The 24,873-nt window shown below is 49.0% G+C and overlaps 1 protein-coding gene across 7 annotated transcripts; it reads right to left on the bottom strand.

Annotated features, from left to right (window-relative positions):
• On the bottom strand, positions 1–24,873 carry UBN1 (ubinuclein 1). 7 transcript variants are annotated; one of them, XM_068698807.1, is made up of 18 exons: positions 24,849–24,873; positions 24,160–24,572; positions 22,656–22,742; positions 22,043–22,138; positions 21,615–21,749; positions 20,834–20,937; positions 18,632–19,067; positions 15,908–15,978; positions 14,476–14,605; positions 14,136–14,254; positions 13,522–13,647; positions 12,418–12,561; positions 9,457–9,507; positions 8,259–8,301; positions 6,685–7,914; positions 5,370–5,622; positions 4,956–5,045; positions 1–2,434 (listed from the first exon to the last, which is right to left on the bottom strand). In XM_068698807.1, exons 2-18 carry the CDS (start codon positions 24,397–24,399, stop codon positions 2,382–2,384), a joined length of 3,408 nt encoding a protein of 1,135 aa, XP_068554908.1. In that variant the 5' UTR covers positions 24,400–24,572; positions 24,849–24,873; the 3' UTR covers positions 1–2,381. The 7 variants fall into 7 exon arrangements, with proteins under 7 accessions (XP_068554908.1, XP_068554907.1, XP_068554911.1 ...); XM_068698806.1 differs by lacking the exon at positions 24,849–24,873 and adding an exon at positions 24,748–24,772; XM_068698810.1 differs by lacking the exon at positions 24,849–24,873 and adding an exon at positions 24,748–24,772 and having other exon boundaries at positions 5,508–5,622.

The following is a 24,873-nucleotide window of genomic DNA, read 5'->3' as shown; positions in this document are numbered from 1 at the left end:
TTTTGGAAACTTTGAAACAATTTATTCAGTTGCTCTGTACAAGATTAACAGTTTTCATACCACCCCCACCATCTTCAGCAAGACAGTCCCAACACACACAAAAAAATATAATAGTAAACCGCAGCTCTTACACCCAAAAGGAACTGCCATACTAAGTAAGTGCCATGGGAGCCTCGTCGCCCCACACTGTCACGAAGTGCTGCAAGTTGCCCCGTCAAGGCAGAGGTGCCGGACTCCTGGCTCCCCATCAGCTGTCAGGTCTCTGCGTGGTTCTGCCTTGCTGCGACTCTGCTCAATACCATTCACTCATTCATTATAGCATGTAAAGAAAAAATATCCCACAGAATTTCCACCAAATAAACATTTCCCTGAGGCAAGAGGCTTCGCTAAATTCCTAGAACGAGGGCATTCTGCTCTGGCCACGCACATGGGTGCCTCCCAGCAGAAGCATTCAAGTGAAAGCAAAGAGAGGGAGTAGAACCAGTACCTCGGGTCACTCGCTGAGTCCCTACCCTGCCAGGCGTTTGCGTGCTCTTCCAGATACCATGGGAAGCTGAAGGTGCAAAGCACCTCTCAGGATTAGGCCTTCAACGGGAACAGTGCGACATCCGCTGATCGGAGACCATCAGTAACTGCTGTGCTTAGTTTTAGTAACACAAGTTCTGTCTTTGGCTCTTTTGCTACAACCTAGGTATTTTCTGTAAACAAATTTTGATTCTGAGCTGCATTTTTTTTTTTTTTTTTAAATACAAGCAACGCGCTGATCTTGGGAAATGACTCATCAGCTCAAATTGAGAACAGTCTATCATGGATCTTACCAGAAATGGGGAAAATAAAAGCAGGTATTTGCTGGTATACTCGGTGTCAGCATCCTTCCCCAAAGCCCAGGGAGGAAGGCTGCAAGCTTTCGCTTGAAATACCAGTAAAGTTTATGCAGATCAGTGCCACTACTGCATGTCTCAGATGTGGCTATAGGGGCCTGAGAAAAGAGACTGGGGAGAGCAGAAAACCAAAAGCCATAAAGCTCACTTGGAACCACAGCCCGCCTTTAGCTACGCACAGTTTGAAAGGGTGTGCTCAGGGGAGAAATATTTAGGTCTAAGAGTTAAAAAGATTTAAAAAATAGTAATAAAAATGACACACCCCAACTCCAGATGGTCCCCATTCCTGCAGCTGTGACAAGCACATGATTCTAGTGCAGAAATAATCAAGGAGAGCAATGTTGTTCTCTGGGATTCATTTGAATAGTAGTGACCTTGGTTAATCTAGATCATTCCCTCTGCCCACCAAAGAGATCATAACTGACGACCCTAGGAAAGAATGGCTTTAGGGGAGGGTCTGGAACCCGCTTGCACAAACTCGGATAAGAACTGGTGCTCTTGCTGGATTTGGTACTGTGTTTGCAGTCACCAAGACACCATTGGAGTCCAGACAGTGCAGCTTTTTTTGATGTGCAACCATAAAAAGCTCTATTAAATAGAACAGAATACATCTTAAATACAGAATGATTAAAAAAGGGTTGAGGAGCACACAAAATAGGGCTGAAATGTGTGTTACTAGTCCATTCTTGCTCCACCATAAAAGGCACTGGAATTATGTCTTCCTATACATGTGACATGCTGAGAAGTGTCCCATTCAATCCAATGCATTCGATGGCAATGAAGATAAAACTGAGCAGGAAAAAAGCATCCCTTTGGAGGAAAAAAATCCAAAAAACAAAATATGTAGAAATCTTAATGTCCATGAGTGCATCTAGAAATGTCTCTTTTGAGAGTCCTCATTCTCCTCTAGAGGGGAACATCAGGTGGTTCATCAGATTCACCACACAGGAAACGTTAAGTCTTCCAATTAACTGTAGCACAGCTTTATAGTACAATTGAAAAGTCAAGTCAAATGTCTTCAGAAAGCACTGGCAGCGCTAGAATTATCCAAGTAAATCCAAAGCAGAAGAAAGAAGCACCTTTCATACCCTCCACTGGGAGACCAAGGAGGTAACCGGACTTGGAGGTACTTGGCAGACGCAGACACAGGTGGGTGGAATCCACCAGCACCGGACTTCCTGCAGGAAAGCCGAGCCACCCGAGTTCCCCTGCGTGTTCTAGCTTCGTGCCAGTGCCAGGGAATGCGTGAAGGGCAGCAGCAATAAAACAGTGCTACAAGTGCTTCTCTCATTAGGACATGGCTCAAGGTAGCCCTTGGTGTGGGGCTTCGCTCTGAAAGCCTCTGAGCTAGCTCTGAAAGCCTCTGAGCAAACACACCAGTGAGCTCCTCATTGCAGTTTAGTCTCTCCAGTTGTCACGAGAAAAAGACACAGCCGGTATCCATGACCTGGTCCTCTGGGTTTGATCCTATGTGTGCTCTAGCTCCCCTCCTCGCAGACGTCACAACTTCCGTTGCTGTGCGTTGGACCCTTTGCCGTGAAGCTGAGAAGCATCTGAAAGAAAATAAAAACAAGTGGGAAAGGGGTTTCAGCATCAGCTCCGTGGAGCTGCGTGCAGCCAGGGTGGCAAGATCTCTGCACGGAGAGATCGACTTTCCCTTTGCAGCCCAAAGAATCAGGGGGTGGGAGAATGTGTGTGGAGATATCTGCAGCCTGGGAGCAGCCCTTCCTCCGCACCTAAGCAAGAGTCACAGGAAGCACCAAGGCCTCCTACAGCCTCCCAGCAAAAGCACCACAGCACCGATTCAGATTGCTGTGCTGACTCTCCTGGCAGTCTATGCCTTTCTCTAAAAGCCACGCTACCGTGTCTCCCGTCTAGGGAACTATAAATACAGGGTACTTGCCACCTAGCATCTGAAGTTGATTTGAAATATAACCATTAGTAGACCTTTGCCGTTGTAATGAAGGCCTTAGGTACCCACTGATAGTAACAGGAGTCACAGGAATCTAACCACTGGAGTAAGAGAAAGGAGCAGATGTGAGGGGAAATGAGAAAATGCAGTGAACAGAAAAAAGTAAGGAAGTTTCAGGTATAAGAAGTTCTCCAGGAGCAATTAAAACTACCGTCAGACTATGGTGAACAAATGGGTGTACTGAGATGTGCAGTCAAGCAGCCGTGGCACCAAGCAGAGCAGCAACAGCTTCTTCTCCAGGACAAGGACAGCTCATTCCATGCAAGATCTCAGTCCCAGCACAGGTATTCCTAAAGCAAGCAGTCGGAACCATTGTCACAGCACCAGCACACAGGCACCTCCAGCAGCAAACGCAGCAGCGACACCACACAAGCACACGTTGGATGCTCCCTGCTCAAAGGCTTTTTGATGAATGCTGGTACAAGCGGTCACATAAGACATCAACACTTGCTTGCATTTGTAGCAACCTCGCATCACACCCGCGTCCTTGCAGCTTTCAGAGCGATACAGCCCTGTAATATGTTTTAAGACCATGGTGGCCACTTAAACCTCTACTTTGATCTTCTGCGAGACACCACGGTTGGTAATATTGCCTGAAGGGACAGCACTAATCTCAGTCCTCAACATTTACGTGAAAACACCAGGTGAGGAAGCAGGTCCCTGCAGAAGCTGTCTCAATGGTCGGTTTGCCCCCACTTATTCCTAGTCACACTGCGTGCTTGCAGCTCTCTTGGCCCTAAGCCCTGCCTAAGAGCAGCAGTCCATCAAAAAATTCTTTTGTTTTAAGCCCTATAAACAACAGGGAAGTAACCACTCTAAATTCCCTCAAATAATGAGGCAGGGAACACCTCCCAGCTGACACAGAAAACATTTCACAACCCTGTTTCAAACAGAAATCAATCATCTCACTCTCCTGAAACTAAGTTCACAACCAGGAAGAAGTCCCTCACACCAGCGATTGCTGCTGGTGGCTGCTTCTTCTGCTCCACCATGGTGGAGAGATGGAACAAGTCACATCAGACAAGTTTCAGCAAGAGAAGCAAAGGAGATAACTTTGAACTTTACCCAACGCACAGCAGTCTCTTCTTTCTCCAGCCAGCACATGCTGTCCTCAACAGCCAAGCGCCAGGAGACCGCGTTGCCTCCAGGACTTTATCCCCATGTCTGCTGCTGGCCTCAGGGCCACGGCATTACAGTGGCACATCCTCTCCCTGACCAGACTCACGCTGCCCAATAACACAACCGCACCAGCAGTGGGTACTAAGCCAGCGATGCTGAACGGCACTGAAGAGCCAACAAATACTTGATCGATAAAGCCAAAATAACTGTAGCAACTACCAGCAGCATAAGCAACTCCCCAAACAGACAAGCCCAATCTGGTAGCCCTACACTTCAATTTTCGGAATGCTGAACTTACTGCCCTTCCTTCTCTCCTTCTACTGCAGCACTGCCCTGTTTGCACACTCACAGCCCACCAGGACACAGCAGGCAGGACCCCATTTATGAGCAGAGGCGTTCTTTGGAAATCTCTTTTATGCATTAGCTCTGCGGGCATCAAACTGGGGCGGGAGCAGGCTTAGCTGCAAAATCATCACATCATCACCACCAAGTGAAGCAGTCTGCATTCACACTACAAACCTGTGAGGGAGATGTAGGCAATTAGCTCAGCGCACAGATGCAGGACATTCTGGTCTGACACATTTTATATAGGTCACCAGTGACAAAACTCCACAGAGCCAGAATATTCAATTCTGGGCAGTCCTGGCAGACTGCGCATAAAGAGGCAGAGCTTTAATCCTAGCAGAACAATCCTTTACCACGACGCAAGCAGCAAAGCCAAGCACCTCCAGGAACCAACACTTGCTCTAAGCACTGGGGGCTCCTCGTTTCAGAAGCACACGAGCTTGCACTGGCTGACAACGCAATAAAGGACACCGAGGGCTACGCCTAGCTTTGTACCGTGGGGAGGCCGGAGGTCTCAGCAACGACCACATTGGTCACACAATGAGGGCAACAACTTTGCTTTCACCCCTGAAGTCCTCCTGCTGAGATGCAGGATGACTCACGGCGCAGAAGACAAACAAGACCGTCTGACAAGTTACCTGGCAGACTTTGCGGTAAATGAGTGGACAGGGCAGAATGTGGGAGTGGCGCTGCATGGTGGGGGCTGGAGTGCAAGCCAGCTAGAAGACCTAGAGAGAAAAACAAAGAAAGGAGAGGGGAAAAAAAAGAACAAATACACATCAAAGACAGAAATGAGCAGAGGAGCTGCAGCCGTTAGAGCCTATAGCTTAGTTTCCAGCTGTTGAGACTTCTGGGCTAGCTACAAGGATGTGAGGATGTGCCCAAGGTTCTCCAAATGCAACTGCTAGAGATATAAATGGATGAACTACAGCACAAAGCAACAGCAAGAGAGGTGAGTTCGTCTGCAATGGGTTAACACAGCAGAGCACTGCTTTTCTTGTTACTGGACAGCACAGGCACAAGTAACACACATGCATGAGCAGTACACTCACTGTGGCCAAGGCCATGGTGGAAAGTTCCTGGAGCAGGTCCTGTAACTATTGCATCCTTTGATACTCCTGCTTTCGGGGAGGAGTCTGAAGTGAAGGAGATGACATGAAGAGGGAAGGTATGAATAGGAGAGATAATACCTAAAGGGGTGGAGCTCAGAGCAGCTGGCAGCTTTGGATTGTTGGACTTGTAGGATGGAGACAGTACACTTAAGGAGGAAGAACTCGTTAGCAGCACAGCTCCACTAGTTCCTTTCTGAAAAGCAACAGAAAAGGTCAGTCAGGAGAGGGAAAACCAAGGCATGTCAACATTTATACTTGCAAGAAGCATCTTCACAGCCAGGGCCCGAGAGCTGCCAATTCTCGAGGTCACCTAGAGGCATCCAGGACACTAAAAATCCAGCTGCTGGATGCTATTGTCTTCTACATGTGACCATACTGGATTTGAGCCTGCTGTTCCCTTACTCTGGAGCTATGCCTCCACAGTATGTGGCTTTGAGGCCCATTTAAACATACCCATCGAACTGCTCTCCTCCTTCCACGTGCCACAACAGAATGCAGACACGAGCAGCTGACAACAAAGTAATGCAACTACATTAGGAGTGTCTGCAGATGAGAAACAAGGCCTGTACATCATTAAATGCAGTGGCTGAACAATACAAGTTTGTATAGGCACCCCAGGAGTCTTTCCAAAGACAACATATCCCACTGAACCCAAACATCGCTTCATTGCTTGTGGGGGTAACTGGGGAGCAACAGAAAGTGGACGAAAACAGCTGGGCAGGCACTGTGCGTTTATAGCCCAGTACTGTAGGTTGTTTATTCTATACATCAGTAGTGAAAAGTGTCCATAATACTAAAATCACTTGTGATAATTTAAGTGAGGTCAAATTAGCAGACCTAATTAAAAACAAATTGGTAATTATAATTTTAGTTCACGCAATGGCTTTAGCTCTCATGGCAATTTGCTTTACTGCACTTCCTCCTGGCCTAAACAGGAACATTACTGTCCCCATAACTCACCGTGTCAGGCCAAGAACACTACGCAGCCTGTCCAAAATCTGCTGCCTGGAAGGTACCAGTGCATTCTGATTAGCTGTTACTTTAAGCTGAAAACAAGAGCTTGAATTCTGGAGCACAGACCCATGGCAAAGGCCAGGTCTTCCTAGCCTAAGCAGCCACGGTCCACAGAATCATTCAAGACTTCCAGGAACTTCTTTTGAAGTCCCCAATTCAGGTCTCAAGGTAGGAGGCAGCCTGACGCAGCGCAGTGCCTTTCCTTCCTGACATTAGGCTAGGTCAGCACGTTCTTGCTTACCGGCACAGAGGTAGAAGATGCGGTGCTGCTGACAACAGCTGGCTTTAGGGAGGAGGTCAGCAATTTGGCCACCCCTTGAGTGCCCCCACTAGAATCTCCATTTGAACCTCCAGGAGGTGCCACCAGAGTCAGCTTCTGCGAAACAGACGTCTTCTTCACTGAGGAGCTCGGGGACGGGCGGCTGGACGCCTGGCTTGAGGAAGGGGCCTGCACAGCGGGCAGCAAGCTCCCCGAGGAGCAGCCCTGGTTTGCAGATGCTCCTGATGAGGAGCTGCTGGAAGAAGCCCCATGCTTTGAGAGGGAACCAGAAACAAAGGGTGATTTGTAAGATTGTCCTGAAGAACTAGAGCCACTTGAGTGCTTTCCTGTATAACTGAGAGACGATGAGGAGGAGCCTGGGCCTTTGTGGGAACTGCTGGAGTTTTGGGCACTGCCTGGGGAGGCAGAGGAATGGAAGCTCTGAGCTTTGGTTGATGATTTGACCTGCTGGAGGAGAGAGCGTTGGGGCAATGGGGAGGAGGACTTGGGATTCTGCAGTTTGACGAATGGAGCCGGGGAGGTGAAAGTTTTCTGTGGCTGGTTGCTTGAGTGAAAGACCTTCACCTGAGCACCCGGCACTGGGGTGGAGGTCTGAGGCCCATGGCTTGGTCGGACCAGGCCGTGATGTTTCTGTTTAGCCTGGTGTATATCTGAAAGGATTTTGCTGGGTGAGGCTTGGCAAGAGAGTTCTTTGTAATTAGAGTTTTCTGTCTTTTTGTCTTGAGAGGTTTGGCCCAATGCCAGGGCCTGTTCAGCCAGGAAATTTAGAGGAGACTGGAGAGAGCCAGCAGGGGATGATGTAGGGGCAGGGCTGGCCTTTGGAAATGTCCTCTTCTCCTCTGATGCCGCAAGAGTTGGGATCTTCTCCGGAGGAGCTTTTGGAGCTCCAGAAAGAGTAAAGTCAGGGCTCCCTCCCGCTCTGCTGTTAAGCGCAGCCAGTTCTTTAGAGACTGCTTCGAGGGAGGTAGTAGGATTATGAATTAAGTCTTCATCCAAGGAGTCATCCATGAAGGCAGCAGGAGTACCAGTGCTGCTGGCTGCTTGGGCTGCCCCAAGGGACAGGAGTTCTCTGGTCTGGGCGCTGATGCCCAGACCTCCTGCCTGGCACTCTGATGACAAAGATAAGGTGTTGCTTGAGTGCATTGAAGGAACAGAAATAGAGATCTTTTTATCTGGTTTACAGGAGGGTTCCTGGAACAATACGACAACAGAAAGCAGAGTCAAAACAGAGGCAAGGTTTACAGCTGAAAAGGGAAGGAAAGGTTCCTGATTTTGGGATGGAAGGTGCAGTACCTTTGGGACGAAAGGCACAGTAACTGTGCCTGCTGGTCCCCCACCTCCCTCCCGACTGGTACTCCTGCTGCCATCAACTCTAGCTGCTGTTCCAGTTTTTCCTCACGCCCAGCGCAGACTAGTGCTGTTTAAGAATACAACTTCCTTACACCTGATGCATAGATACACGGCTTAAAACAGGATCTGAGAGGGCAGTCACTCGACTACTGGGAACCATGAGGACCAGAAAACGCAGAACTCACCTTCACCTTCATCTTGGTAGGCGCGATAACTTTTTTCTTCGTCCTGTTTTGAGGGAGAGAAAAGAAACAGGGGCTCACTGAATGCCTGCAGGGAAGCATCCTATTAGGGAGCACACTTGGGCCCTGTTAATGACGATCCACTGAGCCTTTTGCAAAGAACAGAGGCAGCATCTCGGGTTGCTAGGATTCAAAACCATATGACATTTGTTGCTGCTCTAGGAAGCCCCAACTCCCACACAGGGGAATGAATTAGGGAGCGGAGCAGAGTCTCTGAAACGGTAAAGGAGCAGTGAAAGCACTCAACAGACACATCCTGCACCAGCTGCAGGGCCAGGAGCTACTACTGGAGCCCACCACTATACCAGTACCCAGAGAGAAACTGATACACAGGCTATTTTGGAGAAAAGCTACACATTTCTTTTTGGTTCCCAGAAGAAGTCAAGGATGCAAAAGCATCTGCCAAATTCATGGAAAATACATCATTTGGTCTGGTCAGATGCAGTCTCTGGTACAAGACATCCCTGAACAGCTAGAATGACAGGGCTGAGGGAAGGATGACTACATTGTTTCATATTCTTTCTCATACTTCCCCTCATTCCAGTGCCAAGAACAGGACCGTCTGTCAAACAGACATCAACCTAACTCCGTACCATCGTCTGTTATAGACTGCCAGCAAGATCCATGAGACCTTTTGGCATTAAAGCACCTGCCCAGCTGGATTCCGATGGCTCTCTTGATTTGCCACCCATAAGCCTGTTTCTCCCACCTTCACTAGCTTGAGCTCATCATACCCCTCCTTCAACCAGGCAACAAGAAAGAGGGAATCCAGAATCCAGGGAGGACTGACTGAACAGGTAGCAATAATCACAGTGCTGGCAGCACGCTCCTTTTTACCTTGATCTGCCTCCCAAGGCCCAGCACAGAGGCCCGACTCCAGTCTGGTGAACAAGGCCAGGAGGCAACCTGGCTTCAAAGCTCTTATCCTTGAGCCTACTCTAAGGCTCAAGCACCTCAGGAAGGCTGTTGTTGGGAGATGTCACACACAAACAACTACTCTCCCTAGACCTCCCCAGATGAAGCAGCGCCAAACTATTTGATGGGAGCCAAGTGAGTTCAGGTGCTCCTGCATGATCCACCCAGGCCCCAGGGAGTGGAGTTCACCAGTTATCACTCTACAGGAATGCTGCGCGATACTCACAGGACTGATGTGAGGTGTCCGTGTACACGCCTGCTCTCCTTAAACAGTGTCCTAAGAAGGGAAGAGAGCAATGAGAAGTGATATCCAGCAAGACCCAGTAGAGCAGCTGGGATCACTGGAGACAGAGCTGCACAGTACAGCAGGGGACTTAGTGAAATTAAAACCACAGAGAGTAAACAAATATTCATCTGCTTTCCAGGAAAATCCTCTTGAACACCCCCGCTCAATTCCCTCTGGAGGGAGCTATGCTTGTAGGCGCTGGAAGGCCGTTAAGGCGGGCGTTGGAGAATAACTAAGAAAAAAGCTCTGCCAGCCTAAAAAGCTGACAGCCAGCTGGAGAGGCAGTACAAGTGTTCAAGCTGGGTGTTACTGCTGCCAGAGATTATCCAAGAGCTGGCAGATCATCAAAGAGCTCTTCACCAACTTCAAGGGAGAAAGCTTTCCTTTCCCTGCCTCATGTACAGCGATACGGATGAGAAGCCTTCACACTTCACACTGCTGTTGCCTTGGCATCCCCAGCAAACAGTGGAGGTGACTTCTTAAATTAGCACAGCCATTTCTGTAGCAATTGTCTAGCCACGACCAATAAATAGATAGCCACGACCAATAAATAGAACTAACAGCCCAATAAATAGAATCCAAAAACCTTTACTACTGAAGCTAAGTAAACCAGAATCTTATACAAGCACTATTTCTCCTAGAACAGCTGCCACTCAGCTGCTTTCTTAGATGTCAGGGTGAGAAGCTTATAAATACCCCATCAGTACCAACACGTGGAACATGCTTTCCTGGCAGACTATTAACATACTGAATATACAGACTTTTGCCATCCTTTTTCTCTTAAAAAGCACACGTATTTTAACCTTATATTCTATTTGTCACCTTTTAGTGCTAACCAGGAAAACAGAACCACGGCAGGGCCACTCTGAACTCATACACAAAGTTGCTACTCTGTCCATCTTCAGACTCCTCTTGAAGATGAACTTCTGTGCTCACAGTGACAGCAAACCAAGCTGATTAATCCAGAAAAGCGTTTATAATTCTCTTAATGTTGCCAAACCCTCCCCTCCATTTCTGCCTGGATAGCAGACTAGCTTCTGTCTTTAAACCACAGAGTCCCAGGAGTAGAAACCATTGTCCTTTAGCCACTGGAAAGCCACCAGGAAAACCACTTCTCTTCAGTCATTCTGTGGTCAGCTTCACTGGAGGGCTCTCTACACCGAGTCTTGGGGGAACACAAATACACTTAAGAGCAGTTTTACCCACAGCTCCAGGGAAAAGATTTTTTTTTTTTAATTCAAAAAAAGAGATTTTTAAGCTTGCCAAGCCTGGAACCCAAGCTGGCAATATATTCATTAACTAAGGAGTCTGCACCCAGCTCCTAATGCCATCGTTCAGCTCCCGTGCTGAGCGACACACCACAAACATGCACAATGCTGTACTTCATGTGCACATGCAACTGCAGTAAATGGCTATGGATTCTTCCAAATGGAGCTGTAATTTGCTTCTCACACTTACTGCTCTGAAGAGCTGGTACCCATGAAACCCAAAAGCAAATTCAGCAGAGAAAGAAGACCCATCCAGCTGTTTAAGATAAGAGATTCCAGCAGTTGGACTGTACTTGTTTAAAGCCAGTGAGCAAAACGAAGCAGGCCAGAAGCTGATGACAGTCCCAGCAGAATGACTCTGCAATGTGCATGGCTCTCTGCAATCGCCGGCTCAATGGCATGGATGATGGAGGGCATGAAAGAGCAGGAAATAGCAGTAAAGACACAGGATGGGGTAAAGAAAACCACACCCAATTCCTACTTACTCTGTTGACTCTGACGGTCTCCTGAAAGTCCCAAAGTCGCTAAAGCTTTCTGCTTTGCTTTCTTTTGGGAAGGTCTAGGGGAGAATTCCCCAAGGGTCTGAAAAGATCTCTTGTCATACCGATTCAAGAAACCACTGGCCAGTCCACCTCACCTCAGTGCCCGTTCTAACACGAGACTTGTCATACCCGGGGGCATCCACCAGAGGTCAATGCTGGGGCCAAGACCACTCAACAGCGTCGCTAACAGCCTGGACAACAGCAGACTGTACTCACAGTAAGCCTGAGGGCGACACGAAAACAGGGTGGGAGGCATTGGAGGGCACGGTTGCCATTCACAGGGACCTCGACAGGCTGGAGAAAGGGGCCAACACCACCTTGTGAAGTTCGACAAAGACAAACGCAGAGTCCTGCAGCTGGGATGGAATAACCCCAAGCAGCCACACAGGCTTGGGGACAACTGGCAATGCAGCAGCCTTGCAGAAAAGGACCTGGGATCCTTGCAGACAAGCAGAACACAAGCCACTGCTGCACGGGTGTACTGCTGAAAGCTACCTAAATACTGGGAGCAAGAGCACAGCCAACAGTTCAAGTGCTTATTCTCCTCTGTTTAGCACTTGTGAGGTTACACCTGGATACAGTGTCCAGTTTCGGGGTCCCCACAATACAAGAAAGATGTTGACAAACTGGAGACAGTCCAGAGCCACTGAGATGGCTGAGGAACATGTGACATACAAGGAGAGGTTGAGGGAACTGGGTTTGCTCAGCCTGGATAACGCAAAGACCGAGGAGGGATCTAATGGAATCTACTACCTAAAGAGCTTTGGGGACAGGGAGCCACAAAGAAGACGGAGGCACCTTTCTCAGAGGCACGCAGTAAAAGCAAAGAGGGAACAGTCGGTTCAGCACAGCAAGGGGAATTCCGATTAGAAACAAGAAGAGATTCATGAAGAGTGAAGTATCAGAACAGTGGCCCAGAGATGCTGTTGTAATCTCCATCCATGGAGACTTTCAAAACTCAATAGGACGCAGCCCTGAGCAACCTGACCTAACTTTGAAGCTGGCCCTTCTTTGAACAGGGATAGGACTAACCACCTTCAGAGGTCCCTTATGATAAGGAATCCCTGGAGTACAACATGATTCTTGCTCACCTGGCCTGCATCCAGCCTTTTGGCCAAAGGGGCTTCACCTCTCCATCTAGGAAGGTCTTCACATAATCCTCCAGAGACTGAGCCTTATTCTTGTCAAGCTCATAACCATCCAACTTAATCTTCACCAAGTGGCAAAGCAGCTCCCTGAAGAACAGGAAGATTTCAAATACAGTTACTTGGATTAACTTTCCCCAGATGGAGGTCATTCTGCTTATCCAGGGCTAGATGAATATGCTAAGATGTGCCTGGCTTTGCACAAGTATTCTGGATCAGACCGTAGTCAGCTGAGCACAGGATTCGAGTCCGGGCATTCCGAACACCTTGCTAATAAAGCTAACCCTGAACTGCCTCTGGAAGAAAGAGGCAGGGAATGGCACATTTCTCTGTAGGTGTGCACACAGACAGATGTACCAGAGGAAAAAAGCCTTATACTACACCTTCCCACTTCAGTATCTTCAAACAGCAGCGGTGGTAAACGAGTGACAGAATTACAGGTGTCATTTAACTGCTGCAGATCCAAACCCCTCTGCAGAAGTTTCTGCTGAGAGCAATGAGAAGGCAGAAAGTGAAGCCCTCTTTGTTCTAAATGAATCTTTTATGGAGCAGCACCCCAATTTGTTACGGAATAAGATGAAAATGATAACATGATTGATTCTTATTTTATCCTTTGTCACTCTCCCCTTCATCCAGCACTCTGTTCTTTGTCAGACCCTTGGGTGGCAGGGGCAGCAATCCCCATAAGCTTTAACTGTTTTCACAGCCAGAAATCTAACGTTGTTTAAGAGTCTAGTCAGTAGGATTTCAGCAGTTCAGCCAAGTTACTTCTTTTCCCAAAAGATCTGTCCCTCTTTTTGGCCCCCGCACAGAGGCTTAGTGCTTCTCTCGGAGCTGGCCTGTACCTGAAAATGGGTTAGTTTTGGGATGTATTTAAAGTTGAGATTTAGTAACCGCAATAGTGGTTTCCACAAACCTCCAAGGTGACTATTACTAAAAGCCGTTAGTGCTGCTCCTCTGAAACCAAGATACAAATATTAAAATGCATTATTCTGTGCAGCTGGAAGTGAAGCAAGTCACAGGTTGCCTTAATATCTAAATTATGCAAACCTGATTTCATTATTCCATTGAAATTTCTTTCGTGGTCCCATAACACGTTTTCCTCCCTTTTCTTCATCGTCGTCATCATCAGAGCAAACTCGCTCTCGCTCTTTGTCCTTTTCCTCTTCCAGCATTCTAAAACAGATGAGAACAGCGTGGAAGTCATTGTCCTGGCTAATTCAAAACCAGGATAAATCTCTGAACAAGACTGTTCTAGGGTCTTGCTAGTCAATGATAACAAACTCTCAGAAAAGGGCCTAAAAATCTGGCTTATGGTGCAAGCCGAGCTATGTGCTCAATGTTGAGAAACTTCCCAGTACTATGTAGTAGAGACCACAGCTCTGATCCAGCCTGACTGTGCTCAGGCTGCCATCTTCCTAAAAACAGGCCCGGGCAGAAATGAAACACTTCAGCCAAGTTCTGATCCCATCAATGCTGCTGTAGGTGGCATCAGTATAGATAGTGCAAAGAAGACAAAGAGCTTAATGAGGCCAATTATGCCCATCAGCAATTCTTGAATAGAGAACAAAAACAGGTGGTAAACTTCATGAGAGCAGCCTACAGGTCCCAGGGAACCTGCTGAGGAAAGCTACAGATGCTTAACAAGCAAACAGTGAGCTTACTTGGCAAATTTGGCCTGAGTATGGGCTTGGCATTCCTCTTGGTACTTAGTCATCTGCTCTGGCATGACTCGACCAATGGCTTCTTTTAGCTTCTGCAGGGGCTCCTTCAGTCGGCCACCCTAGAGCACATCACAAAGCAGACTGAGGTTCTGCGCTGTGTTTCAGCCACGACACTCAAGCCAGCAGGACAAGACCTTGCCAGTTTGGAACCCACACCACCAGCCGTGGAGCCTGAAGCATGCTCACATGGAGGACAACAGCACATTACACAGAACAATTCTGCTCTGGAGATCAGGGTAACATGCACGTGAGACAAGGCTGCGCTGCCAAATTCACTCACCTGCTCGTAGAGATAAAGCTTACGGGCACGCTTGACTAGAGTGTCCTTACTGCAAGGTAAGAATGCAGCCAGGTGGGCGTACACCCCGGAGCGGATCTGGCTGTTCAGCTCCCGGGTCTGCAGCTCTATGCTGAAGAACAAGACAAACACAACATTAACCAGGGACCTGGCACGGGTCCTCTAAGCAACTGAAATGCAATTGTGGTGCAAGGTGGGAAGCTGAAGGTAGGGAGAGAGGGAGAAAGTACAAGCCAAATTACACGACAGTTCATTATATTTTAGAATCAATGGACTCAAGCTCTTTATCCCAAACTATGCCTTTCTTTGTAGCTTCAGAGTATCTTAAAAAACAACAAAATACGTCAGCAATCTCATTTATTCTGCATTTCATCTTGGCAGCTGAGGAGTGGGAGCATCAGACAGTGAAACGAGGCACACACTGCTTCTGTCAGACACTACTGTGGTCTACCTCTGGATAATGTAGAATCAAACTTTATCCCTCGGGCTTGAACTTACTTCCCAGTGAACAGGCTAGACAGGTCAGTACATGTCAAACCCATCTATGCAGTTATACATAACTTAAGAAACAAGCTTTTTAAGCCACCTCTAAGCATCAGTTGCCAGCGTAAAAACTCCTAACTGATTCTACTGCCAAGTCACACAAATTCTTTTAAATCACTTCTGAAAACAGCTAAAATTATCAGGCTTAAACCAGATTAGGAGTGTTTGCGCAGTCAGCGCTGGAATGCTAAAAGGTGATAATCACCACTTGAAAGGAGAAGCAAACAGACTCAGAAAATTCCTTCCAGCAATTCCCTCCAAATGTCTTGATAAACCTTAAGGAAAATTAAAGCCTCTGTTTAAGCATTACACTGAGATGATCACAAAGCTGTATGCATTCCTCCATCTTCTGCAGGCACTTGAAGAAGAATGAAGCCATTGTCAACAGCTGTGTGAAGCTGCCCTGGCATGCTACAGTTCTACCAAGATAGGAGCAGTAATAGAGTTCCTCCAGTTTGCACAGAATGCCAGTGGAACACAGCAGCCTTATTCCAGTTTAAAAATATTCCATATAGCACAAACAGCAAAGAATATGCCTGACATCTCTGACAGGAGGAGGTTTACTGTTCTTGTATCATGCTGCAATCATAAGTCAAGTGAAAAAAGTGCACAAATATCAAGCATTATCTTGAGAATGAGAGCTATAGAGATATATCCTGCCATCTTCTTCTACCTTAAGTACACACATTTCAACAAAGCCATTCCTCAGAGACATTCGTGTTATCTTAGGCATGCTCTGTGTGGAAGGCCTGTAGGAGGACACCCCCGCACCTCCTGTTAAACCTGCTCCTGACTTTACCAGAAAGCGATGCTCTCCTGACACTCTCCTTTCCCCACACCAGCCCCACTCCTCTTCCCTGGCAGCACTTACTCCAGTATGATGTTGTTGATATCCTGAGTGAAGAATCGCTGTTTGCCTTCTCCTTCTGCAGCTCTGGCAGCCTGGAAAATAGCAAACACCAAGTCATCATCATTTCACATACAGATATAGACAGGCACAAGCGATCAAATGTTTTTTTAAACCACTTCAAAACCACTACAGAACAGGACAGCTTTATTTCACTGAACTCTGCACCAGCTCCCTGCTGGAGGTGGACTAACAGCTGCCCCAGGGGACAGACTGTTGGGAGGTTGTGTCCTTTCCACTTAGGCCTCCTCAGTTCAAGTCCAGCTCCACCACCTGAGCTGGTGCAGCCAGGCCTGCCCACGCACCCTCCCCTTCTGGATTCTCCTGTCTGGATGTGCTGGCGTTGGATACAGGGGGGCTGGCACAATACAGTGAACATTCCTCCACTGAACGGGGCAAAGGAGACTGCTTGGTGGCAGCCGGCTTCCTTGGCATAATTCCCATGGGAAGAAGGGATGGATTTAGGACAGGGTTTTAACTTCTCCCTGGAGCTGTTAGATTAAGTAACACGAGCACAGGGCTTGTCCCTGGAACAAGAAAGATCATCCTGGTCACGTTTAACGAGGGGCGGGGACACTCATCACCAGGCTTTCTGGATCAGTGTGGACACCGAGCCAAGAAACCAACGGAAAGACTAGTAGCCAAAGGGGAAATGTTAGTTCCTATCAACACCATGGAAACTAAAAAAAAATCCTGTTCGGGAAGCTTCCTGAGCTATGACTGCAGCACACACAGCATTGCCCAAAAAATCACACCCATGAAAAATATGTCCAGCGGGAAAATAATTCCGGGAGATGAATGAGATGGTAGAAAGTTGTCACGGAGCTTTCAGCCTGTTGACTGCAGGAGAACTGATGTAAACAAAACTGGGGTTTGCCACAACAAAACACATCGAGTTACTGATCCCTTGCATGGGAAAGGGAACCAGGATAGACAGGTGTGATTTTGAAATCCCCTGATTTAACGCTTCCATAGTCAGGCTGGTAAGCAATGAAATTATGCCCAGAAGGCATGTACATTCCTGCAGCAATCTCTGTCAGGTCACAGGAAGCTGGCGATATCAAAGGAGAAGGCGCAATGCTAAAAAGGCAACCCTCAACATGGAAGTTCCTTTAGGAAGGGGAGGGTTAAAATCAAACCAGTTGAAGCAGAAGAGGAAATGCCTGGAGGCTCTGGATAACCCCTGAGGTGCTCCCACCTGATGGGATGGAAGCTGCAGGCTCTCAGGCAGAGCTGTGGCACCTCCACTCCCACCTGCAATAGAGTTCATGTCCCGAAGTCCTGACTGACCCACAGACTTCAGTTTGTCACTTCTTGCCTTTTGTGCTCGCCCTCTTAACAGAGTCCAGCAACGAAACACAGCAGCAGGAAGCTCTGGGGACAGCCTGCTATCACCCTATCCTGCAGCAACATAATCATTAACTTGGTATCACAGAAGCCTCTGCAATAATCTCCTTTGAGTCAAGTGGAGTTCAGAAGCAGCTGTTTCAGTGTTTCCTGTTAACAGCACAACTAGCAAGTAGCAACATCCACAAAGAGCCCATTCTTTTCATCAGCAGTGCCAATACTTACTTCAATTCCTACTTCTCTTCTGCCTGCTCATCACCACTCTTACCATGCTTAAAATTTCTCAGCAGACCAGTTATCTTTAACAGAAGCTAATCTTCAGTAACAGGAGTTATTAAGCAAGAGATGCTTCAATAACAGGCACTCTAAATTGATCTTCACCAGATGGCAGAACACTGCAGAGCTCTACGAGTACTGTTTAGGGCTTAAAATCAATATTTATAAGGAAGCCTAACAGCAGGAACCAAACAGGTCGGCATTTGTTGACAGGCTGATGGTGACAGAAATCAGAGAACCCCCCAGTCAGAAAGTGTACTTCTGTGGCATGCCAGCAGAGGGATCCCTGACCAGCTCCTAACGCTCCCCGCTCCTCCAGAACTGCTTTCTGAGGCAGGTTACAGCATTTTTGGAGCAGATGGGTGGTCCCACAGAAGTCCAGCTGCAAGAGGAGCTACAGGCAAAGATGCTCACCCTTCTTAATGCTTTCCACTCCCTCAGCAGTGCTGCAACGCTGGGAAGTTAAAGAAGGGGAAAGAACCCAGACTGTCAGCAAGGAGACTCCAGCCCGCAAGCTGCCAGCAGTACCGGTGCCTCACCGAAGGCATCCATTTGCATTATAGGGAGAAGAGTTTTAGCAAATCCTCCAGCCCCCTCTGCAGGGCTGTCCTCACACTGCACAGCAGGTAACGCTTTCCAGCTGCACCCATTTTACACAGAGAACTCTGCACGCCCCTTCAGAAATGCTGCCCTGCTCATCACAACACATAAAAACCATTACGGTGGGATTTATCCCTCAGCCCCATTGGTTCACGTTTTAAGTCCATTCACGTCAACCTTTGGAACTACCTACTGCATCAACCCATACTTAACCAAGGGAGGTAAAGAAACCACAGTGACAGCTGGAATCCTGAGCGTGGTGAATTCAGACTACACCAAGGCTGAGGACCAGCGCTTTGCCTCTGTCTGACACGCCGGCGTTCAGGAAAGTGCCTTGGCCATAAAAGCAAACCGAGTGACAGAAAGCTGGGCTCCTGCCTGGCCCCACCGGGGCGTGCTCTGAGCCTGGGTGCAGAACCCAGCAGAGCTGCCCCCCGCCAGCAGCCAGGCGGTGATGTGCTGTACCTGAGCCAGCTCTTTGATGCGTTTCTCCAAAGGGGCTGGCAGTCCTTCCGGGAGGGAGGGCGGTTGCTTGAAATCCTGCTCTAAGCCTGTCCCAGCAGGATCGCTCCCGTCCTCCACGTCGTGAAAGGGACTTCCCTCGGGGGACTCGCTGAAGAGTCGCTCCAGGTCGAGGTCAGTCAAGGAGTCCATGGCCGTGGCTGCCTGCAGGAGGTCGCTTTCACTGGCATGGCCGAAGAGCGACAGCAAGGGGTCAGGCATTGCCTCTGCCTCTCTTGGGGTTGGAGGCTCTGCTGGTGGAGTCACCGCTTTCTGTTCCTCGTCTTTTTTCTTCTGAGCTTCCTTCTCTTTCTGAAACTTCTTCAGCATCTCCTTGACGCTGAGAGCTCCGGAGTATTTCTTCTTCTTCTTCTCCTTACTTGCATTTAATGCTGTAAAGCTGCAAAGAAGGGAAGAGGAGAATTAAGAGAGAAATAAATAAGATCAAGAGGAACAGACAAGGATACTTTCATCCCAGTTCAGCCACATGCACCAATGCTTTGGGAAGTCTTAGCCCTTCACCAATTACACCAGGAAAAATAAACTATTTCCTCTTCAGGCCATACCTAAGAGTTAAGGATAAGACTGGAGGCCTGAAGCCTCACTGGGTATCACGTGCCCAACAGGACAAAGTATTTTCATTCATTCCATCACATCTCTCTTCTTCAGTAACTTATCCACCAGGTGTTCACTTAGCCAGTTTCATCAGACTTAATTTTCAGTTCCTCGTCTGTAACCTGTTAAGCTTTCTGAATGCACTTGTCTCAACTGCTGTATCAGGTTTAGTCACTATCATCTATGAAACAATAATTAGGGAACAAAGATTTATGCTATTTAATGTAACTGCCCTCAAGCACATTATGCTGTAGGGGAGGAAACAGTAGTCGGAAACTACTCAGGGGTCGGAAACTAGCTGGGGACTCGGGATGCAAGTACTGCTGCTGTTCTGCACACTTCCCTGCCTCTCAATTTGACAGTAGTTTCAAGCTCTATGTTCCATGTTTAAGGCACACAGCTGCTTCAGGGCTGCAAACCACTCTCTCCATCCATTACCCCCACTCTACGGATCCCAAAGTAAAACTCTTCTCAACTGTGCAAGCTGAATTTGAAGGGAAACAAAGATTCAAGCAACAGGCTCACGACACAGCAGCGCTCACACCAGGGACAGGAATGCCTCAGCACGAGACTCACTGATGAACAAGCCCTCTCTCACTGCAGAGCTGATGGAGCTCAGAACTTCCCCAGCTGGTTATGTTCTTATTTAGCCATGTGCACTGTTCCAGAAAGGATGAATTGGAAACGCACAAACAACTAGTGCAGAGGAACCAAAGCAGGAGTGTGACAGCAGCTTGAAGCTTCTCGTCTCTGCTTGAAATAGGGCAGCAAATTCCCTTTCCTTGTTCCTAATTAGCAAATCATACGCTGACTGCTCTGTGTCAGACATGGTTTGGTGCTGCCAGAAAGCAAATCCATGCAGGAAGAAGGGAATCCAAAAGAACAGTTACGGGAAGAAGGAAAAAAATAGGAGGAAAATGTAGCAGAAGACACAAAGGCAGCAGACAAATTGAAACAGAGGCCAGGCAGACCTGAGCAAGTACAGACCAGAAGAACAGTCACTCCTTGAGATGAGAAACACCTCTCAGGTTTATAGCCCTCAAGGAGAGAAACTACAGAAAATCTAATCCCTCATCCGAGAAATACTCTGGGCAGGAGTACAAACTATTGGCCAGCAATAGCAGCAGCAGACAACTTTCCTTCCTGCTCTTGCCATCCACGGCCTTCTGACCTCTCTCCATGCTGGCCTGACACTCACACAGCTCTGAGCTCACACACTTCCTTCCTGCCTTCCCAACTCAGTCCCAATATTCATTACCCCCAGCGCTCTCCCACATCTGTTCCCACCAGCAGTGCCCAACCCGAGCTCCAAGAAAGCAGAGCCCTTCAGCTCCATGCCCCCTTGCTCTGACAGTCCCGTTGCAGAGCCGTGCTCCTTCCCAGCCAGGAGCTGCCTTCTCCTGACACATGAAGCACCTGCAGCTCACCCATCGGCTGAACAGCTCACAGCCAAGCTGCCCCCAAACAACACGCGCTGCTGCAGCGCAACAAACACCACCTGTAACCCCGAAGCAAGGCGTCAGGCAGCAGGTGTTCCCTGTTCCTCCTTACCCGGCTTTTGGGAACTTGGACTTTTTTGATTTCTTTTCCTTGTCATAAGAATCGTCTTTCTTCTTCTTCTTCATTTTTTCACCTCCATCTTTCAATTTCCGTTTCTGGAAAAGATTAAAACCGAGTCAGAATCAGAGTGTCTCCTGCTCATGGGATTAGAGCAGCAGCCCCAATCTTTGGGCCCTTTGCCAGTAGGGTGAGAACAGCTCCTTCCCCACCACACACAGTAACCCAAACCAAATACACGAATCAACACAGTTCTGGCACATTCCATCTTCAACATTTCACAGTGCACCCAGCTCTTATGCTAGAGATCCTGTCAATAAAGGTGAAGGGATCCCAAGTGCTCCCCGTCTCCCCTTCCAACCACGTCAGTTCAGCCCTGTGAAAGCCTTGCTGTTTCTAAACGACACTGCCACAGAACAAAAGCGCTGGTTTCCCAGGGAAGCCCCCAGCACTCCTCAGATGAGAAATGCAAAGCGTCTCATCATTCCCCCAGCGACAAGCCCCTCTGGGGTGCCAAGAGGCCACTATCATTTCTGCTCTGGGAACCAGGAAACTCCATCAGTAGCCTCATGCACGCCAGAAAAGCTTCATTTTACCATCAAATATGTGGACAGAAGGCGATTATGAAATGCTCATCTATGAGGCTGCAGCTCCCTGCATATTCTGTCCACACCAATTCACAAGTCTCTCTCTGCTTTGAAAGAGAACGCTCTTCATGCAGCAAACCCACTGAGCTCTACCAGACGGAATACTCCTAGAAAGCTGGCTTGCTGACCTTGGGAGATTTCTTCTTTTTCTCTTTAACATACTCGTCTTCAGATTCAGATGCTTGCCGAAACTGCAGCGTTCCTGAGTTGATGTAGAATCCTCCGTATTTTGTAGTCAGAGAAGCCGGAACAAGCTCATCGTACTGGAAATGAGAGAGAACAATCTATTGGCACTGTAAACTTGTGTTCACAGAATCTCTTTTGTTCTGTACTTGAGCTGCTTGGAGGATGGAGTGGGACTTGTGCCCCCCGAGGAGCAGGTCGGGCTGCGGACACCCAAGCTAACTAGCGTTCTCCTGTCATGCAGTTGCCCCAGGAGTCCTCGTTACCCAGCCCTGGCACACTCCCTGCTCGCACTGAGCTCATGTTCTCCCAGGTGCCCGCCCAGCCCCCCAGGCAGCTGTTTCACCACCCCCACACCTGCCCGAGTACTCACTGCTTCAGAATTATCAATGAAGGAGTCGGATTCGTCGTATCCATACCCCATATCAATCAAGTCCTGAATACGGTCCTTTCTACGTCTCTTGCCACCCTAAACAATAAGAGATGGATGGTATGCTCATCTGCTGTTCTAATCACCGCGGGGACAGCCCTGCTATAGCAGACTGACATTCTCTCCAGTTTAGAAAAGAGAACGAGCTCTTTTACTAAACCAGCACTGACCCACTTCACACTCTAATCTAAGGATACAATTAAGTTTTAGGCCTTATCACGAATATCAGAAACAGTGCATCCAAACGAAACAAAATGCTGGCCCAACACAGAAGCCAGCTTTGTGCCAGCAGACTTTATGTTACTTTGGGTCTGCTCCCCTGGAAGCTCTCTGCCAGCACAGAGGCTGACAGTTCTTCATACCTGCTGCAGAGCCAGGCAAACTCTGCGCTACGAGCAGCGAGCACGCACACAGCATGCTCCAGCCACACTAACAGACTGCACAAAGACAGGAACGTAAGAGCTAGCGACTGCTGATTTCTGTTAAAGCAATTTTGGCCAAGAACTGAACAGCGTTACCCACCCTAAGGGATAGCATAATATAAAGAGGAACGTACATATTTTTCTTCAAACTTCCTAGCAAGAGCCTCTGCTTTATGCCTCTCCTTTTCATCATCATTGAAGGGATCAGCAGGGTCCTTCCTCTGCAGAAAGAGAGACAAAACCATCAGAATCCAGCCTGTCACCCAAACCCATTAGACGTGCATTAAAAGCATCACGACTGGAACACGCAGGCAAAAGCTCAGAGCAATCAGCCTTCAGTACAGTATCCTCAGAGGCTTCTCCTCAGAATCAGGCACTTAGAAACACACACACCAAACTCTACCGGACAAGAAAAGAAAAAGCAAGTTTCTCGGAGAAAACGATAACCCATGAAAGTGTAACTAAGGGTCTCTTCTCTCAACTTGGGCTTTTACAGAAGAGAAAGGAGAGGATGACGAGACAGTACCCTGCCACTCATCTCCAGATTCTGTGTAAATCCCTCTGTTTGTTTTTCTTTATTTAATTACTGCCGTTCACCAACCAACAAACAGACCTGGGGGCATCTCCCTTCCCTCTCCCACCCGCTCTCAAGCTCACATGAATGAGCTTTAGCAGGCAGAAATGAGAGGAGCTTATCCTTACCCCGTTCTTTACGGGATGAGATTTCTGCAGTTCCTGGCTGTGCCTGTGACACCCACAAGCATTCAGGACCTCGCTGCAGTCTCTGTGCTTTGGGTGCCCTCTTGATTAGTCCTGTACCTGTCCCTGCTTCCCCTGTCTCTCGGGAAAACAGCACAAACCCTCAACTGACTGCCAGCCAGAACTGAATAGCAGCAGGAAAAATGAGCAGAGCCTAATAAACTCTCCCGAGCATCACCACGCTGCCGCCAGAAGTGGCAGTGAGAGTTCTGAAAGACTGAGGAAAACACAACTCCCCCACGTCAGTGGAAAAAACAATGTTCTCTTCTTAACTACACAACACAGAAAAACATCCATAACACAGCACTGTTGGGTGCTGTTGGATGTTTGCATTCCGCTGCACCTGAGAAATGACCCCCAGGGGGCAAGCAGAGCTGTCAGGCAGCACCTGAGAGCACCACGGCCATCAAACGCAAACGGTTGCCAAGCGCCGCAGGGAAAGCATTCACGTGCAGTAAAGCCAAGTCCCCAGAAAGGAGACAGCCCCGTGCTGCACAAATATCCCTCTTTTTGATGCTTTTTGTAAGATATCCTTAGCTTCCCGTAACCAGGTACCAAAACCACTTTAGATCAACCAAGCAACCTCAAACCCAACCAGCACAACACGCCACACTCTGCTGCCAGCACATCAGCTTTCTGATGTGCAGAACCAGTGCAGAGAGAGGAACAGGACAGCTGTCTGATAACAGAAACCCGCAGCTGGATCCCAGCTCCGTGGCCTGCATGGTGTCTGACCGCTGAGCTGTCATTTCAGCTCTCAGCACCCCCCCGGTAACACACCACCACCTCTGACAGCAGCGCTAAGAGAAGAACACCGCAAAAGTCCCCAAAACCTTCAGATACAACCTCAGCTTTGCCACACGCCGTGCAGACACTCACCTTTTCTCCTGCAGAGCCACCCTTGCCTTTCGCTCGGAAACTCTTGACGAGATCCGGGTAGAAGAACTCCGGACAGCGCTTGTTGTCCGGCTCGAAGAGAGTCAGCGTGATCCGCACAGACGTGGGCTGCTGCTCCGCATCCTGGGGCTGCTCCGAGTCGTCCTTCCTGGGCTTCTTCAGGAAGCTGCCGCTCAGCGGGCCGTGCAGCGTGGTGAAGGGCACCCTGTGGGGCTCCGTCATGGCTCCGGCCGCCCCTCAGCACCTCTCAGGGCGTCGTTCCCATGGCAACGGCCCAACCGTTGCCCCAGCTGCACACGCACATCGGGATTCCACCAGCGGGGCAGGAAGGGGCAGAGCGAGCCGGGAGAAACTGGGACTGCCGGAGGCTGGCACCGCCACAACACCGCAGGGCTCTGAGGGGACAAAGCGGGGTCAGGGCCAGGGGAAGGCAGCGCGGCCCCCTCACAGCCCCCTCACAGCCCCCTCACGGCCCCCCCACCCCCAGCTCCACCTCAGCGCCGCCCGCGGCCCAGCTCCGCGCCGCGTCCCGGGCCGGGCCCCGTTCCCAGCCCCGTTACTCCCCGTTACCCGAGCGCAGCCGCAGCGCCTCAGCGCCGAGCCCGGGCCCTGGCAGCGCCTCAGGGCTGCGCCTCACGGAGCCCCCCCCGGAGCCCCCGCTCCCCGCTCACCGCCGCTGCCGCCGCCGGCCCCGCT

This window comes from Anas acuta, chromosome 15 (assembly GCF_963932015.1).
Source record: "Anas acuta chromosome 15, bAnaAcu1.1, whole genome shotgun sequence".
NCBI classification, from domain to species: domain Eukaryota; kingdom Metazoa; phylum Chordata; class Aves; order Anseriformes; family Anatidae; genus Anas; species Anas acuta.
The sequence above is the reverse complement of the archived record's forward strand: the minus strand, read 5'-3'. Positions and strand labels throughout refer to the sequence as shown.